Genomic DNA, 19284 nt, shown 5'->3' on the forward strand with positions numbered 1-19284 from the left:
AGTTGAGTCATGACTTTGTCTGCTGATTCATGTTTTTATAATGTTTATTCACCAAATACAGCATTTCCATTCCAGCAACAGGGTTTTGTGTGGGTGAGGAGTTGCTTTAAAAGTTTTAAGCTTATGGTTAAAAATTATTTAAATTGAAGTTTGTTGGTCAAAGTAAATGTTTATTTTATAGGGTGATACTCATTGCTTCTGTTCTATAATTTTTTTATGAGAAAGAATAAGGGAATGATGATAAAGTGTGGTATAGTTTCTATTTTATTATTCACTTGTATTATTTACTATGGTTCACTGCTGAATTAAACTTGCCTGTGATTTATTGATGACTTATGGAATGTCTTTTTAAGTCCTGGTTATCTCGTGCTAATCTCATTCCTGTTTTCCTGTTGCTAGACAGGACACTGCTTCAGAATCAAGGTGATTAACACTCCAAACATTTTCCTTTAATAACTTCTAGCCGCATCAGATAAGGACACAGTTTTGGTTGTCCTCTGAGTGCATGCTACCATTTTGCATACTCTGAGGGGTGTGGAAACAAAAATGTGCCCTGTGGTGTGATCAGAGATTGCGGAGAGCCATGCACAATGTCACTGCAAGCTAATGTCCTGTTTCTACTCAATTCTGCACTGAAATTCCTTTAAAGCCCAGGTCTCCAAGGAAATGGCAATTGAAATTTAAAGTGAATTATGACAGTGAATTAGCTGGTAGAGAGGAATTTGTGTGCATACGAGGAGGCTTTTTTGTTTGTTTGTTTGTTTGTTTTTGTTTTTGTTTTTTTGTTTTGTTTTGTTTTGTTTTGTTTTGTTTTTAGCATCCTGCGGAAGCACACCAATGAAGGGAGATCTGGGGAGAGACACAGTCTGCCTCTCCTCATCCTAACCACTCTCATATTGGTTCCTGTGAGACATTACTGATCCCACTGATCACAGTTAGGAAAGCACCAAGTTCCTGGCTGTGGACAGGAAGGATGGTGGCACTACCGTTTCCTGGAGGATCACTCTCTTTCTCTGAAGTGATCCAGAACAATGCAGCTCAATGTCACTATAAGCATCCGCTCTCTGCCTGCTTTACATACATTCCTGACTCTGCCTGTGTGCCCAGTCTCAGTCTCCTGACAACACATGCCATCTTCCCATCAAAATATGACACGTTGACTTCGTTGTACTTACAATAAAAGTGTTAAGGATTGCGCTAAAATGGGCCATCTTCAGAGAATCATATGGTGACTGTGCTAAGATAAAAAGAGACTCTTCTGAGAGTTATAACTGATGGCTCTTTTTGGTGGGTCGGGGACAGGTATTGTAGGATGCTCATTGAAAGACTATTTCTCCCATTTCAGAAGCCTAACAGAGAAACAAGGTCTGGTGGTAGACCGGTTGCCTAACATGTACAAGGATCTGAGTTTAGCTTCTAGCACTGAAATAGAAAAAGAAAAAGAAGAGAAGTTGGAAGTCTAATACGTGTTTTGGGTTTGAACATCATGTAGCCTACAGTTTGTTTCCACAAGGCATTAGACTCATTCTGGGAAAGGTTGTATATTTTTAATAGGAATAGTTTTATTTATCTTATATTGTAGGGACATGAAAAAACACAGAACCTACTGAGAGATATTTTAAACCCAATGTACAAAACAATTTTTCACTCTGTGCATTCCGGATGTGGAATCTAGAGTACAAAACTTTTTATTCTTCTTGTTCTTTTTTTTTTTCCTGTGCATTGTTCCACTGATTAACCTCTCACATTTGGTCACACTCAAGATACCGTAGTGATTTCTGCTAGAGTGGCGGAATATGGGTTCTGCTTAGTTAGTAAAGATTTTCCACAGGATGACAGATGCTTTCCCAGGTGAAAGCCAGAACTTGCACAGATGTTGAGTGCTGCTGAAGCAATTGTAAATTATCAAGTTCTGTGGGTCATGTCGGAAAGAACTAGGGTCACATTAGCTTGCTGCCCTATGCAGGCTTCTTAAGACATTCAGGGAGGGGGAACCTTTCAATGTTTGATAAACAGCTGCTTTTGGATTAGTGAAGTGTCAATATTTGTCTGACTTGCAATACATTTAGATGCAATAAAATGGTTTAGCTGAACATTTTGCTAGTGGGAAGCCATGGGTTTGCATTTTATGATCCCTGGTTTTATTGGGTGCTAGAAGGAGCAGTAGAGCCAGGAGACTGTTTGCTGGTCAGCGGAACATGCTGTAAATCTGGCAAGAGGATTTATATTAGTGTAAAGTGGATCTCTCCTGCCTTAGTAGGAAAATTGTCATCAGCACACCTTAATTCCATATGGTACCCAGTGGATTGATTCTTATTAAAGCAAGCATGTAGTAAAAATTCTGTGTCCACAGAAGCCCAGTGATAACAGTAGTTCATTAGGTCAGGATTATACCTGCTTCCCCAAGGATATATCAAACCATCCTCTTGAAGTGTTAGTTACCACATTGTATCCATGTTTTATGAGTGCCCTGGCTCTGTTGCCTCAGTCGTCATCACACAGAATGGTGCACAGTCTCCCTTCCCACTAGATTCCTCACAAACTGTGGCTCCTGATTGATTGCAACTTAGTAGCAGGAAGTAACGAAGACTGGACCAACCTGCCAGTGGCCTCCATTGCAAGCCCTCCCTGCTGTACTGGCTTCCTATTTATTTTTAATTTCATGAATTTCAGATACGGGAAGAGCCCTGGCATGGAATACTTTTCCTGACTACACCCTATGAAGCACTTTACAGGGCACATGTTTATATTACAAATCACAAAAGGAAGTGACCTGGGGGGGGTCATATGGAAACTAAGAGAAAATATGCATATAATGGCTTTGATTATTTTAAAAACACATACATGTAGGTGTAGTCTACCGTGTTAAGGTATTTTTACTTTATCCTTTTATTTAAATAAGCATATACATTTTTTGAATCACTTGAATTGCAAAGCAAAATAGTAAGGCATTTACATAGGTGAATCCCTTCTGGTACTTTATTTTATTTTTTATTTTTATTTTTTTTTATGTTTGGAAGTAAGGTAACCTAATCACAAAAGAACCCACATGGAATGCAGTCACTGATAACTAGTACTTTATTTTTGAAGACTCCTGGAGCTTTGTAGGAGCTAATACAAATGTCATTAACATTTCTCTGGACTGTGGACTGCCTGTTCAGGCTGCATCCCTAATTGTCACAGGAAATGAGCAGTTATTTAGCCTTTTTCTAGTTAGAGTTTCTCACTTGCAATGGGAATCATAACACCCACCCGGTGTGTCTACTGTAAGGATGAAAGCAGCCATGCTTGGGAAGGTTCAGAACAGTGCGCAGTATGTGGTGTGTGTTCTGTCTTCCCCAGTGTCACCACTGTCAAAGTAGACACCACAAGCAGTTTAGTTGTGATGTTGTGCTTGTCCTAAATCTTTCTTTTTATTTTTCATTTTAAATAGAATGTATTGCCCAATCCCCCAGTATTTTCAAACTTTGTATTGTTTTGTTGTTGTTGTTGTTTGACCAGGAAGAAGAAACTGAAAGATCTTTTCTGCATTAGTTAGCACTTGCTGCATAGACTGTGTTGTGTTGTGTTTTAGAGGAAGCTCTATTGACTGAGAGAAAGTTCCAAAGTTGTTAGATGGACTATTCTGTAAAGTTCATTTCATCTGTGGTGTAGATTAATTCTGAAGTTTCCTTATTTGTTTTCATTATGAATGACCTATCTGTTGACAAAGGTAGGACACTGAAGCGACTACTATTATTGTAGTGGGACCTCTTTTTTTTTTTTTTTTTTACATCATTAGTGTTTTTGGTGTTGTTTTTTTTTTTTCCAATGAAATCAGGTGCCCTACTATTTAGTGCACAAAAATTTACAATTGTATATTCTTGATGAATTATTCATCAAGTATGCAGTGGCCTTCCTAAGTAGGCAGTGGCCATCTTTATCGTATATAATTTCAATTTTAAAGGCACTTTATTATTGCTGTCAGCTTCTTTCAGTGTCCACCTAACTTCTGAATTGACAGTTTTTCTACCAGTGAAGTATGTTTCTTAGAAACAGTAGAGTTGGATCCTTTTTTTCTTTTTTCTTGTTTTATTGGTTATTTCTTTATTTCTTTCTTTCTTTATTTATTTATTTTTATTCGATATAATTTATTTACATTTCAAATGATTTCCCCTTTTCTAGCCCCCCCCCACTCGCCGAAAGTCCCGTAAGCCCCCTTCTCTTCCCCTGTCCTCCCTCCCACCCCTTCCCAGTTCCCCGTTCTGGTTTTGCCAAATACTGTTTCACTGAGTCTTTCCAGAACCAGGGACCACTCCTGCTTTCTTCTTGTATCTCATTTGATGTGTGGATTATGTTTTGGGTATTCCAGTTTTCTAGGTTAATAACCACTTATTAGTGAGTGCATACCATGATTCACCTTTTGAGTCTGGGTTACCTCACTTAGTATGATGTTCTCTAGCTCCATCCATTTGCCTAAGAATTTCATGAATTCATTGTTTCTAATGGCTGAATAGTACTCCATTGTGTAGATATACCACATTTTTTGTATCCACTCTTCTGTTGAGGGATACCTGGGTTCTTTCCAGCATCTGGCAATTATAAATAGGGCTGCTATGAACATAGTAGAGCATGTATCCTTATTACATGGTGGGGAATCCTCTGGGTATATGCCCAGGAGTGGTATAGCAGGATCTTCTGGAAGTGAGGTGCCCAGTTTTCGGAGGAACCGCCAGACTGCTTTCCAGAGTGGTTGTACCAATTTGCAACCCCACCAGCAGTGGAGGAGTGTTCCTCTTTCTCCGCACCCTCTCCAACACCTGCTGTCTCCTGAATTTTTAATCTTAGCCATTCTGACTGGTGTAAGATGAAATCTTAGGGTTGTTTTGATTTGCATTTCCCTAATGACTAATGAAGTTGAGCATTTTTTAAGATGCTTCTCCGCCATCCGAAGTTCTTCAGGTGAGAATTCTTTGTTTAACTCTGTACCCCATTTTTTAATAGGGTTGTTCGGTTTTCTGGAGTCTAACTTCTTGAGTTCTTTATATATATTGGATATTAGCCCTCTATCTGATGTAGGATTGGTGAAGATCTTTTCCCAATTTGTTGGTTGCCGATCTGTCCTCTTGATGGTGTCCTTTGCCTTACAGAAACTCTGTAACCTTATGAGGTCCCATTTGTCAATTCTTGCTCTTAGAGCATACGCTATTGGTGTTCTGTTCAGAAACTTTCTCCCTGTACCGATGTCCTCAAGGGTCTTCCCCAGTTTCTTTTCTATTAGCTTCAGAGTGTCTGGCTTTATGTGGAGGTCCTTGATCCATTTGGATTTGAGCTTAGTACAAGGAGACAAGGATGGATCAATTCGCATTCTTCTGCATGCTGACCTCCAGTTGAACCAGCACCATTTGTTGAAAAGGCTATCTTTTTTCCATTGGATGTTTTCAGCCTCTTTGTCGAGGATCAAGTGGCCATAGGTGTGTGGGTTCATTTCTGGATCTTCAATCCTGTTCCATTGATCCTCCTGCCTGTCACTGTACCAATACCATGCAGTTTTTAACACTATTGCTCTGTAGTATTGCTTGAGGTCAGGGATACTGATTCCCCCAGATTTTCTTTTGTTGCTGAGAATAGTTTTAGCTATCCTGGGTTTTTTGTTGTTCCAGATGAATTTGATAATTGCTCTTTCTAACTCTGTGAAGAATTGAGTTGGGATTTTGATGGGTATTGCATTGAATCTGTATAGTGCTTTAGGCAAAATGGCCATTTTAACTATATTGATTCTACCGATCCATGAGCATGGGAGGTTTTCCCATTTTTTGAGGTCTTCTTCCATTTCCTTCTTCAGAGTCTTGAAGTTCTTGTCATACAGATCTTTCACATGTTTGGTAAGAGTCACCCCAAGATACTTTATACTGTTTGTGGCTATTGTGAAGGGGGTCTATTTCTTTATTTATATCTCAAATATTATCCCCATTCCCAGTTTCCGCAAGCCCCCTATCCCCTCTTCCTTCCCCCTTTTTCTATGAGAGTGCTCCCCCTGACCCCCACCTCCATTCCTGCCTCAGTGGCCTTGCCTTCCCCTATCCTGGGTCATCAAGCCTCCACAGGACCAGGGGGCTGCCATCCTAGTGATGCCAGATAAGACAATCCTCTGCTACATATTCAGATGAAGCCATGGGTACCCCCTGTGTACTCTTTGATTGGTGGTTTTGTCCCCGGGAGCTTTGGGGTGTCTGGTTGGTTGATATTGTTGTTCTTCCTATGAGGTTGCCAACCCCTTCAGCTCCTACAGTTTTTGCCCTAACTTCTGCACTGGGGTCCCTGGGCTCAGTCCAGTGTTTAGCTGTGAGCATCTGCATCTGTATTGGTCCAGCCCTGGCAGAGCTTCTCAGGAGACAGCTGCATCAGGATCCTGTCAGCAAGGACTTCTTGGCATCCGCAATAGTGTCTGGTTTGGTGGCTGCATATGGGATGGGTCCCCAGGTGGGGCAGTCTCTGGATGGCCTTTCCTTCAGTCTCTGTTCTACTCTTTGTCTCTGTATTTCCTTTAGACAGGAGCAATTCTGGGTTAAAATTATTGGAGATAGGGGTGACCCCATCCATTAACTGGGAATCCATGACTAACCTCTGGATATGGTCTTGACAGGTTCTTCTTCCACTTGGTTGGGTATTTCAGCTAATGTATGTTCATGGACATCTCTCTAGGTTAGGGGAGTTTTCTTCTATAATTTTGTTGAAGATATTTACTGGCCCTTTAAGTTGGGAATGTTCACTTTCTTCTATACCTATAATCCTTAGGTTTGGTTTTTCTCATTGTGTCCTGGATTTCCTGGTTGTTTTGGGTTAGGAGTTTTTTGCATTTTGCATTTTCTTTGACTGTTGTGTCAATGTTTTCTATGGTATCTTCTGCATCTGAGGTTCTCTCTTCTATCGCTTATATTCTGTTGGTGATGCTTGTGTCTATGACTCCTTATCTCTTTCCTAGGTTTTCTATTTCCAGGGTTGTCTTCTTTTGTGATTTCTTTATTGTTTCTATTTCCATTTTTAGATTCTGGATGGCTTTGTTCAATTCCATCACCTGTTTGTGTTTTCCTGTAATTCTTCAAGGGACTTTTGTGTTTCCTCTTTAAAGGCTGTAAACTGTTTACTGGTATCCTCCTAAATTTCTTTAAGGGAGTTACTTATGTCCTTCTTACAGTCCTGTATCATCATGAGATGTGATTTTAAATCAGAGTCTTGTTTTCCCAGTGTGTTTGGGTTTCCAGGACTTGCTGTGATGGGAGAACTGGATTCTGATGGTGTCAAGTAGCCTTGGTTTCTGTTGCTTATATTTTTGCCCTTGCCTTTCGCCATCTTGTTATCTTTGGTGCTAGCTGGTCTTGCTGTCTTTGACTGTGGCTTGTCCCTCCTGAAAGCCTCTGTGTCAGAACTCCTGGGAGACCAGTTTTCTCTGGGAGGAATTTGGGTATGGAGAGTTGTGGCACAGGGTCAGCTTCCCAGTGCAGAGGGAAACCGGAAGGATTCTGTCCCTGGCTGTCGGAAGGATTCTTTCCCTGGCTGTTCCTTGGCTCCTGTGTCCTGATGACTCTGGTGGGTCCTCTTGGGCCAGGAATTTGAACAGAAGTGGTGGTCTTACCTGTGCACATGTGTTGGCACTCCGGGGAGACCAGCACTCTTCCAGAGATATTTGGGTATGGAGAGCCATGGCACAGGGTCGGTTCCAGGTGCAGGCAGAAACCTTAAATCTTAAATTTAAGGGAGTTAAAGTGAAAACTAATGTAGTTATGGCAAAAAAGACAAACAAAAGAATGTTTAAAAATTTTAGACAAAAAAGGAGTTTTCCCTTATGTCCACTACAGCAGTTCATCCTGTGCCTCAAGTCGGGATATAGGAAAATCGGTGTGCAATGTTTCATACAGTCTCAGTTCCTTAAATGACCACGTTCACGTTCACTGTGCACACTTCTGACCACTTGCTGGCCCGGCAGTGAGCTGCTGTACTTGCATATGCTCACTGCCTGGTTAGGCCTTTACCTAGGAGCTGCCTTCCAATTGTGTTTCATTTCCTCTCCTCTTAAGTGGAGCAGGGTAGCCTTCACACCATTTCCACAACCAACTGCTTTTATAAAGTGTAGGCTTTATCTCTGAGTAGAGGGTCCATATTTTACTATGTACACATCTCCTTCCCGTATTTTTAGTATACAATTTAGGCACTGAATTTTGGCAGTTAATGGATGGAAAACATGTCATCGGCCAGTTCATTCACATTATGGGGCTTGCAATCAGATGCTGTGAAGTTTGCAAGTGTATCTTAGTGACCTAAGCACCAGGGTGCTTTTTGCTTTTATAAAAGACAGCATAAACGTGGCATTTGAAGGACAACAACAGTAACTCCGGCAAAGTAGCATCACAGGATGAAGACAGGTAATATTCTGTGAGTATTCAGCAAGACAGATGAAGAACATTTGAACCAAAACCACTGAACGGGAAATGCTTGAACTGTGTCTCCCCCAAGATGATATAAAGGCAAAACTTTGCACTGTTGTAGGGAGTTTTGAACACTGGTCACTATTGGGGTTATCAGTTCATCCAGGATCCATACTGAAGGGTTCCTGAGTCTATGAGAGTCAGCTACGTCCTAACATAAGACAGCCTGACGCTTGCAATATTCAAGTTAGCTCATACCTACACCCTTTTTCACTTTTAATTTAGTGAATCCAGAAGCAGTATTTCTAAGATCATATTCCAGATTAGAAATAACTGTTCTTGAGGCTAGAGACATGTGGACCAGTGCTTATCCAGCATTGACGAAACCCTAGATTTTGATCTGCAGCACCATATGAACTGAACATAGTAATATACACTTGTAACTGCAGGATTCAGGAGGTAGAGGCAGAAGGGTTAGAAGTTGTTCAAGGTCATCCCTGAACATACAAAGACATTGAGGCCACTCTGGACCACATGCAAGACCATCTCAAAGACAAAAACAAAAACAAGAAAAATTAGGAGGTGGAGAAGGAAGAAAAAGAGGGGAGAAGGAAGGTAAAGAAGAGGAGGAGGAGCAGGAAGAAGAAGAGGAAGAAGAGAAAGAAGAGGGGGAGGAGGAAGAAGAGGAGAAAGAAGAGGAGGAAGAAGAGGGGGAGGAGGAGGAAGAAGAGGAGGAGGAAGAGGAAGAAGAGGAGGAGGAAGAGGAAGAAGAGGAGGAGGAGGAAGAGGAGGAGGAGGAGGAAGAGGAGGAGAAGGAGGAGGAGGAGGAGGAGGAGGAGGAAGAGGAAGAAGAAGAAGAAGAAGAAGAAGAAGAAGAAGAAGAAGAAGAAGAAGAAGAAGAAGAAGAAGAAGAAGAGAAGAATCTGTGTTTCCTGATAACCTTAAGAGCAGATATACACTTGTGAGTGAAAATGTAATGGATGGTGTTGAAGTTTTCTCCTTGTATTAGTTGCTCAGCACTGTCAATCTCTGAGCATTGTCAATCTGAGAGCCAGTGGCTTTTCTAGCTGAATATTGTTTCTGAGCTAAGGCTGACTTTTGTGGGTATCACCACCTGTCAATATCGCCAACCTCATCATTCTCCCAGGACAGATCAAAGACTATGAAACTTCAGAAAGTAAAACATCCTTCCCATCAGCTGCTCTCACCATCGCATGGTCGTCTACCTGAAAACAGAGCAGGTCTCGCTGACCTTTTTTTTACACGTAGCTGAGTGAATTGCAGAAGTGGCCTTTTCTTTCAAAACCAAAAGTCTTAGCATAGACCAGAATTTCTAAAGGTGAGTCTCACAGAGCTCCCAGGTACAGTGCTGGCACACTCCTCCCTGCCCTCACCCAAAGGCTAGACATCTTAGATCAGTTTCTCTATCTAAGTTGGATAGTATCTGTCCACTGTTTCCCTGATGGGAAATCTCAGTGCACAGCAGCATACATGGTGCATACAAATCTAGACAACTGCATTTTTTTTTTTGTGATAGAGTCTCACTGTGTAGCTCGAGTTGGCTCAGTACTTACAGAAATCCACCTGCATCTGTCTTCCTCATGCTGGTATCAAAGGCATGTATCTGGCTGGCTCACTGTTTAAAATTACTTCTATGTAACTTAACAATAAACTTCAGGTTGTCCATTCTCCTTGTATTTGGGATATCCTTGGGGTTGAAGCAATCTTCAGTATACCTAGAATGAGCTGTAAGCAGAGCTCTTTCTGAGCACTGGACATACTGCTTATAGTGTTTGGGATAAATGATCAGTTTTGTTTCCTGGGCAGTATATAAACTCATTTCTTAAGCAGTCGGTCCTCGCATGCATAAGGACTGATATTCCTCAGATTAGAACCAGGGCTGGTTGCCATCTAAGGAAGGAGTAGAAACAGCTGGCTCTCTGTGACTGGGCTGTCTGTGGCTTGCAGTCTTCCCAAGATGTGGTGGATGGGAGGCAAGAGCGCTGCTGTCTCCTTTCTGTTGCCTGTGCTTTGTGCTTGCCTGTGGCAGAATTTTTGAATGGCTTGCGCCCCCATCTCTCTATGAAGTGTGTGTCTTCCTTACCGGTTACACGTTTGTTGACATTCTGCAGTGATGGAGAAGGGAGAAAGAGGACCTCATCCGCCTGCAGCAACGAGTCCCTGAGTGCTGGAGGAACCCCGGTCACTCCTCGCAGAATCTCGTGGAGGCAGCGGATTTTCCTCCGGGTTGCGTCTCCTGTGAACAAGTCCCCCTCAGCTATGCAGCAGCAAAAAGGTCTGTGTGCAGTCATTCAGGAATTCCTCCTCATGAGCATCTTAGGCTAGGGAACCAAGGAAGGACTAAGGACGCCTAATGTATAGATATTTAAGGGAATCGGGGAATGACAATAGCTTCCGCCGTGCTCTCAGCCGCTTGTTTAAAGTGATCAGCATAACATAGCTCAGACACCACATAGCTCACACACACACATAGCTCAGACACACACATAGCTCAGACACACACATAGCTCACACACACATAGCTCAGACACACACATAGCTCACACACACACATAGCTCACACACACATAGCTCACACACACACATAGCTCACACACACACATAGCTCACACACACACATAGCTCACACACACACATAGCTCACACACACATAGCTCAGACACACACATAGCTCACACACACACATAGCTCACACACACATAGCTCACACACACACATAGCTCATACACATAGCTCAGACACACACATAGCTCAGACACCACATAGCTCAGACACACACATAGCTCACACACATAGCTCACACACACACATAGCTCAGACACACACATAGCTCACACACACACATAGCTCACACACACATAGCTCACACACACACATAGCTCATACACATAGCTCAGACACACACATAGCTCAGACACATAGCTCACACACATAGCTCACACACATAGCTCAGACACACACATAGCTCAGACACACACATAGCTCAGACACATAGCTTACACACATAGCTCACACACATAGCTCACACACACACATAGCTCACACACACACATAGCTCAGACACATAGCTCACACACATAGCTCAGACACACACATAGCTCAGACACACACATAGCTCACACACATAGCTCACACACATAGCTCACACACATAGCTCAGACACACACATAGCTCAGACACACACATAGCTCAGACACATAGCTCACACACATAGCTCATACACACACATAGCTCAGACACCACATAGCTCAGTCACACACATAGCTCAGACACATAGCTCACACACATAGCTCAGACACACACATAGCTCAGACACACACATAGCTCACACACATAGCTCACACACACACATAGCTCACACACACACATAGCTCACACACACACATAGCTCACACACACACACATAGCTCATACACATAGCTCAGACACACACATAGCTCATACACATAGCTCACACACACACATAGCTCAGACACACACACAGCTCAGACATGCTTGAATGGAGGCGTGAGGGAGTGAGATTCCTGACTTGGGTGTTACTCTACAATGCTAGGAAACCGTGGTAATGCTGTGTGCTAAAGTCACACACAAAGTGACAGAAATGTCAAACAATAAAGAAATGGGTAGATCACACTGCAATGGATAGGTCACACAGCAACCAAAAGGGAGCATGGGCAGCTTTCTGTGATCTAATAGACATATTAAAAAGATCACAGCAACACCCTAAACAAACCAGCAGGAAAGAAAAAAGCGTGACAGTATAGAGAGCATATGTCTATGAGAGCCAGAGAAGGGTGCGGGGAACCAGGGAAGGAAAGAACTCAACAGTGCTTATTAGAGAGTGCGACAAACTTCCCTCTGAAAATTCAGTATAAAGATGTGAACTATGATGAGAAAGAGTTTGCAACTGTAGAGAAATTTAGTCCATTTTTGAGCACACAGGAAACACACAAATTAGTTATATTCTTGGCCCAAAGATATGTCAGAAGGTTTCACACAATTGTGATCATATGCACTTCATTTTCTAATCACAGTGTGAAGGAGAGAGGGGGGAGTTTGGTGAGGGGTGGGGGAGTGGAGAAAGATGGAGGCCCACAGCTGGGGTACAGCTAGCTTAGTGCTACAGTTCATCCAGCACTTGTGAGATCCCCAGTTCCATCCTGGGCACTTCAGGAAAATGAAATTGGAATATTTTATGCACTTTTGAAAACAATTTAGTGTAAGAATCTAGAAGGAAGATTATGATCTCTGCTCTGAATTTCAAAATCACATGATATTTCAAGGGCTTCATAGCCTTGACTGCATTTATCTAAAACCAAGCAATGAAAAATAAGTGTACCCAACTGTCAGGAAGCGCAGAACAATAACCAGGATACAAACACAGGAGGAGCAGTAGCGTTAAGAACAGAGATCAGGGAATTTACAAACAGAATAAATGAACATTTCTAAAGATCACATCAAATCTGCCTAGGATAGTCCTGGGGCTTCGCAGAACAAAATATTACACTCATCTTTGGGAGAAACATGTCCCAGGAAAGTTCCAGACTCATGTTGAGAGACCGTTCAGGTCAGAGAATTGGGAGGGACTGAGCAAGAAGGGTACCCAGATGAGGTTGGGGTGATTCTAACAGGAATTTACATGCTGTTCCCAGGGAGCTAGAGTGTGTGCATTCATTCATTCATTCATTCATTGATTCATTCATCTATCCATGTACTATCTATCTATCTATCTATCTATCTATCTATCTATCTATCTATATCCATCCATCCATCCATCCATCCATCCATCTATCTATAGTTGTCAGCCATCATTGAAATGCTTTAAGAGATAGTATCATTCTGTTAATAGAAAATAATTTTCAGTTTCAGAGAACAGCTTTAGTAGAGAGGGAAACAGCTTGAACACGCCAGTTAAGGAGACAATGGGATGGTTTTGGTGCGTTGCTCAGCATGGAAAGGCTCAGCCGTGGTATTCTGTGGGACACAACTGGTGGTCAGGGACCTCAGGAGTTCACCCACACCTACTCACACAACGCTGTGTTATGCAGGCTGAGAACACACATCGGTGAATTGCAGAAGTGCCAGACTCAGGGGAAAGGCCACTTTGTTTTGTAGCCGTTCACTCTTGTAGACATAGGAAAGAAGAAGCGGTCACCTGGTATTCTTGATTCCCCACACGAGGGAAATCTGGAAGGGGAATTCAGTCTGAATTTACTCAGATCTCTAGTTTCAGTAACTCAGAGCACACCAACGTGTGTCAGCTTGTGCCGAACAACACGGGTTCTGCAGGAAAGGCCCCAGCGTGGGGTCCGCGGAGGGAGGGATGCCTCTCACTGTCTTCTTCTCTGCAGATGGGCTAGACAGGACGGAGCTGCTCCCCTTGTCTCCTCTCTCTCCCACCATGGAGGAAGAGCCTCTCGTTATATTCTTGTCTGGGGACGAGGACGCAGAAAAAACTGGAGAAAAAAAGAAATCGAAGGAGCTAAAGAGTCTGTGGAAGAAAGCTATTCACCAGCAAATCCTGTTGCTTCGAATGGAGAAAGAAAACCAGAAGCTGGAAGGTTGGCTATAGAAGCAGGGCTAAGGGCTGCGTACCACGCACACTCGTTCTTGGGGGAATACATACCCTGTTCTAATATTGGTTCTCATTATTTCTACCTTTTTTGGTGTTGATTATGATGAGAAATATGGGTTTAACAAATCTGCCTTTTTAAATATAGAGTTGAAATATCAGTAGCCTTTTGAGTAAGGAAGTGTGTAGGTCCTTGTATTTACTAGGATGCGTTTATTAGCATTTGCTAGAAATTTTAATATCATTCTGCATTACTTAAGAAAAGCTTTGGAACATGAAAAAAATCAAAATTTTTTTCTTTTTGAACATAATCTGTCAACTTCCAGGCATATTCGTTCATTCTGAAGAGAAATATGCCCCTTTCAAGCAAATTTGTTTGTATTGTATCCAATTCAATGCTATCAGTTAAATATAACCAAATCAGAGTTCCTAGGCTTTATTATGGTTTTATAAATTTCCAATTTAAAATCATTTTTAGGTCACTAAATTTACAATTCAGTGATCCTAGGAGCTGGTGTGTTGCCAATGGTAATTGGCTTCTATGTTTATGTCTAATAAATGCTTTAGAATGTGTTTCTCAGCCTCTTGAAAGAATGATGCAATTTGTCTAGTTTCAATAGATCCATAGATAAAGAGATCTTCAACAGCATCCAAATCCAAAACATATACAAATACCATTCTTTTGGGCAAATTGCTTCAAGGAAACAGCTTGTTTTTCCATCCATGAAATGCATGATTAGCTTAAGAGGGCTCCTGACGTCTCAGATTTCTGGTGTCTGTACAAATAGCTTCCCGCCCCTCTGCATCTGTTGTGTTGTCTTCTGAAAGACAGTTTAAAAAATGTAGGTGTTCACATTCTGAGTTCATTTTCTACCATCGCATCCTTGTTACCGCACCCCAATGCAGTGCAGTTACGATTTATTTTTTATTTTAACACCACTTATTTAGTGTGTAAAGACATAGTTTATTTTTATTGCTACTTCCTTGTCCGAATGAAAAGTGTACAGATTGCAAAATATCCTTAGGAAGGAAGTCTTTTCTGTAAAATTAAAAACAATGTTTTTACTGTTACTGTTGTGGCTTTAAGAGGTTGGGAGACCCATGGTACACCCTGCAGAGCTTTCAGAGACTTTGGTAGGGCTCTGAAATTCATATTATTAGCAACTGGTTTTATCTTGAATATCCTGAAAGTAAAGATGTTTTAGAATCATTGGCTATTTGGATGGCGAATGACCTTATGGGGTGTTTAGCTCAGTCTTCATTCTGCCGAGCAGTTAGTGGCTGGGGCAGGGACACTGAGGACTTCAACATGCTGGTGTGTAAGTGAAACATATTCTAGAATACAGGGCTGCCCACGATAATGCTCATGCTTCTTTTGAGTATGCTGCAGTAGTTCTCAATTGTATGTGTTAGCATGAGACGGTGGAGTCTTTTCATATAAATGATTGCATGTCTGTTCAGAGGTCAGCTACACTATATAATTGCGTCGGGGAAGGGCAGAGATGATACTAATGACTCTTTTTCAAAAGGCTTTATGATAAATGCCTACTTTCGGTGCTCAAGCAAAGAGGATAAAATTCTAGTCCGATGGCAGCCATTTCGCAAAGTCTCCTTGTAGTTAAACAGTTGCGAGAAGATAGAGATTAATGTTCTTAGCATTTCGTCCCCAGGGCCTGGTGGCTAGCATACAGCAGGTTTTTAAGATGATTTGGGATGCGCAGTGACGGAGAAGGCTGTAGGAAAAGTAGCTAAGGAAATGTGTTTAGTTCCCCGTGAAGCACACTGTTAGTAATGATGTAGCTGGGTTGTGCTTCGGAGAACCCCAGCAGTTGAAAGAATTGGGTTAGGTCAGACACACATACACACCCAGCAAGCACTGAGAAGCAAGTCAAACTGCACCAGAGCGCCCCCTAGTGGCATCCTGGAAGAATTTTTTTTTTTATATTTTTTTTATTCGATATAATTTATTTTCATTTCAAATGATTTCCCCTTTTCTAGCCCCCCACTCCCCGAAAGTCCCGTAAGCCCCCTTCTCTTCCCCTGTCCTCCCTCCCACCCCTTCCCACTTCCCCGTTCTGTTTTTGCCGAATACTGTTTCACTGAGTCTTTCCAGAACCAGGGGCCACTCCTCCTTTCTTCTTGTACCTCATTTGATGTGTGGATTATGTTTTGGGTATTCCAGTTTTCTAGGTTAATAACCACTTATTAGTGAGTGCATACCATGATTCACCTTTTGAGCCTGGGTTACCTCACTTAGTATGATGTTCTCTAGCTCCATCCATTTGCCTAAGAATTTCATGAATTCATTGTTTCTAATGGCTGAATAGTGCTCCATTGTGTAGATATACCACATTTTTTGCATCCACTCTTCTGTTGAGGGATACCTGGGTTCTTTCCAGCATCTGGCAATTATAAATAGGGCTGCTATGAACATAGTAGAGCATGTATCCTTATTACATGGTGGGGAATCCTCTGGATATATGCCCAGGAGTGGTATAGCAGGATCTTCTGGAAGTGAGGTGCCCAGTTTTCGGAGGAACTGCCAGACTGCTTTCCAGAGTGGTTGTACCGCCAGACACTCTGAAGCTAATAGAAAAGAAACTGGGGAAGACCCTTGAGGACATCGGTACAGGGAGAAAGTTTATGAACAGAACACCAATAGCATATGCTCTAAGAGCAAGAATTGACAAATGGGACCTCATAAGGTTACAGAGTTTCTGTAAAGCAAAGGACACCATCAAGAGGACAAATCCGCAACCAACAAATTGGGAAAAGATCTTCACCAATCCTACATCAGATAGAGGGCTAATATCCAATATATATAAAGAACTCAAGAAGTTAGACTCCAGAAAACCGAACAACCCTATTAAAAATGGGGTACAGAGTTAAACAAAGAATTCTCACCTGAAGAACTTCGGATGGCAGAGAAGCATCTTAAAAAATGCTCAACTTCATTAGTCATTAGGGAAATGCAAATCAAAACAACCCTAAGATTTCATCTTACACCAATCAGAATGGCTAAGATTAAAAATTCAGGAGACAGCAGGTGTTGGAGAGGGTGTGGAGAAAGAGGAAGAATATTTTTGTAGTTGACTTTTAGGTATGTCCAGATTTTTAAACAGGAATCTTTACTGCCCTGCTTGAAGAATAAGTCCATTTTATGATATCTTACTTTGGGGGAATGGTTTCAACTGCATTAAGTAAAGAGTAACATTCACCCTACTACTGTTTTTGTGCTGTCGAGGACTTTGGATACTTGACCAAGATTTGTGTTGCAGAAGGTAAGCTGGTCAGTTTCGAACCTGGCGCTGGAGGAATAGATTCCCACGAGGGGAGGGTGAGGAAGGAGGAAATGTGCGCTTCTGTGCCCGTGTGCTTCTCCTCTGGAGTCAGTTCTTTATCATGAAGACAGGTCACGACAGTGGACACTTTTGTGGTCATTTCCTTTACAGAGTCTGGGTTTGAGTTTTCAATCACCAAATAAGAGAGAATTCTGTATCATTTAAAATGTGAAATGAATGCTGACTTTAATAAAGTGAAATTTTTTAAGGTTAGTAAGAATAGAGGCGTGGGTACATAGCTCAGTATAGAGCATGTGCTTAGGCTGCAGAAGGTCTTGTGCTTAATCCCCAGGGCCCCCAAACAAACAATGAATATCGGAACACATAGCCTAGTGGTAAGGAGAGTAGGGATAAATTGACAGGGGATGTGTGAGGCGCTCACAGTAAAATAGTGTTCAGATTGAGGCTAATGCATGAGGTGTTGTCTCCCATATATTCCATACAGGATATATATATATGTATGTATGTATATGTATATCATATGTATATGTATATATATGTATATATGTATATGTATATATGTATATATAGTATTATATATTAATTATTTTTATATATTATATTTATAGAAATACATTTATTTATTTATATATAATAATGAATATATAATACATAAATATCTTATATATATCCCATTTAAACTGTTAATGCTTCAATTGGAATTTTAAATTTGTTTTATTTTATGTGCATGAATGTTTTCCTTGCATATGCCTGTGCTTTTGAAGGCCAGAAGAGAGTGCTAGGGTACCCACTGTTGGAGTTACAGATGTTTGTGAGCCATCGTGTTGGTGCTGGGGAATTGGATCTGGGAACTCTGGAAGAGCAGTCAGTGCTCTTAACTACTGAGCCATCTCGCTAGTCTGATTTACTGATGTTTAAGATGATAGAAGCTGTTACTTCCATATGAGGCTTTCATATTTGTCCAGAAGTTGTTGAAATTTATAGCACAGCTAACATACATTTCTTTCTTTCTTTCTTTCTTTCTTTCTTTCTTTTCTTTCTTTTCTTTCTTTCTTTTCTTTCTTTCTTTCTTTCTTTCTTTTCTTTTCTTTCTTTCTTCTTCTTTTCTTTCTCTTTCTCTTTTTTCTTTTCTTTCTTTCCTTTTTTTCTTTCTTTCCTTCCTTCCTTCCTTCCTTCTCCTTCCTCCTCCTTCCTCCTCCTCTCCTTCTTTCTCTTCTTTCTTTCTTTCTTTCTTTCTTCTTCCTTTCTTTCTCTTCTCTTTCTTCCTTTCTTTCTTATCCTTTCTTTCTTTCTTCTTTCTTTCTTTCTTCCTTTCTTTCTTTCTTTCTTTCTTTCTTTTTCTTTCTTCTTCTTTCTTTCTTCTTCTCCTTTCTTTCTTTCTTTCTTTCTTTCTTTCTCCCTTTCTCCCTTCCTTCCCTCCTTCCTTCTTTCCTCTCTCTCTCTCTCTCATCTCTCTCTCTCTCTCTCATCTCTCTCTCTCTCTCTCTGTGTGTGTGTGTGTGTGCACGCTATGCTATGTACAATGCGATGCACTCACACACACACACACACACACACACACACACACACACCTATGCTGTGCTCATGTTGTGGTGTCACTGTGGAAGTCAGCGACTATAAAGTGACAACTTTTGAAAAACTGTTTCTTTTCTGCCACCCTGTAGGTCCCTGGATCAAATGCAGGCTTGGTGGCAACTGCCTTGACACATAAAACCACCTCTTTAACCCCAGTTTGTATTTTATACTTAGCAAAATTACTAAGGATGAGATAGTAAAAAGTTCTTAGTTATTGTATTTTCTCATAGAAATGACTCGACATTTGAAAACCTCCTATACTTTCCTCAAAAAAATTCAGAAGTTTTTTATTTTTATGCATATGAGTGTTCTGCCTGCAGGTATGTCTGTGCATCTCCTGCATGCAGTATCCATATAGGGTATAATAGGGCATCTGATTCTCTGAAACTAGAATTACGGAGTCTATTAG

General features: G+C 41.3%; 1 protein-coding gene across 1 annotated transcript in view; it reads left to right on the top strand.

Moving 5' to 3' along the window:
- The window catches only part of Tbc1d4 (TBC1 domain family member 4), a 187852-nt gene that overhangs the window by 148421 nt on the left and 20147 nt on the right, over nucleotides 1-19284 (top strand). Inside the window, 2 exon segments of the mRNA XM_052190783.1 lie at nucleotides 10538-10701; nucleotides 13778-13987. Coding sequence (XP_052046743.1) covers nucleotides 10538-10701; nucleotides 13778-13987 — 374 coding nt within the window.

Source organism: Apodemus sylvaticus, chromosome 8 (genome assembly GCF_947179515.1).
Source record: "Apodemus sylvaticus chromosome 8, mApoSyl1.1, whole genome shotgun sequence".
In the NCBI taxonomy this organism is placed as follows: Eukaryota; Metazoa; Chordata; class Mammalia; order Rodentia; family Muridae; genus Apodemus; species Apodemus sylvaticus.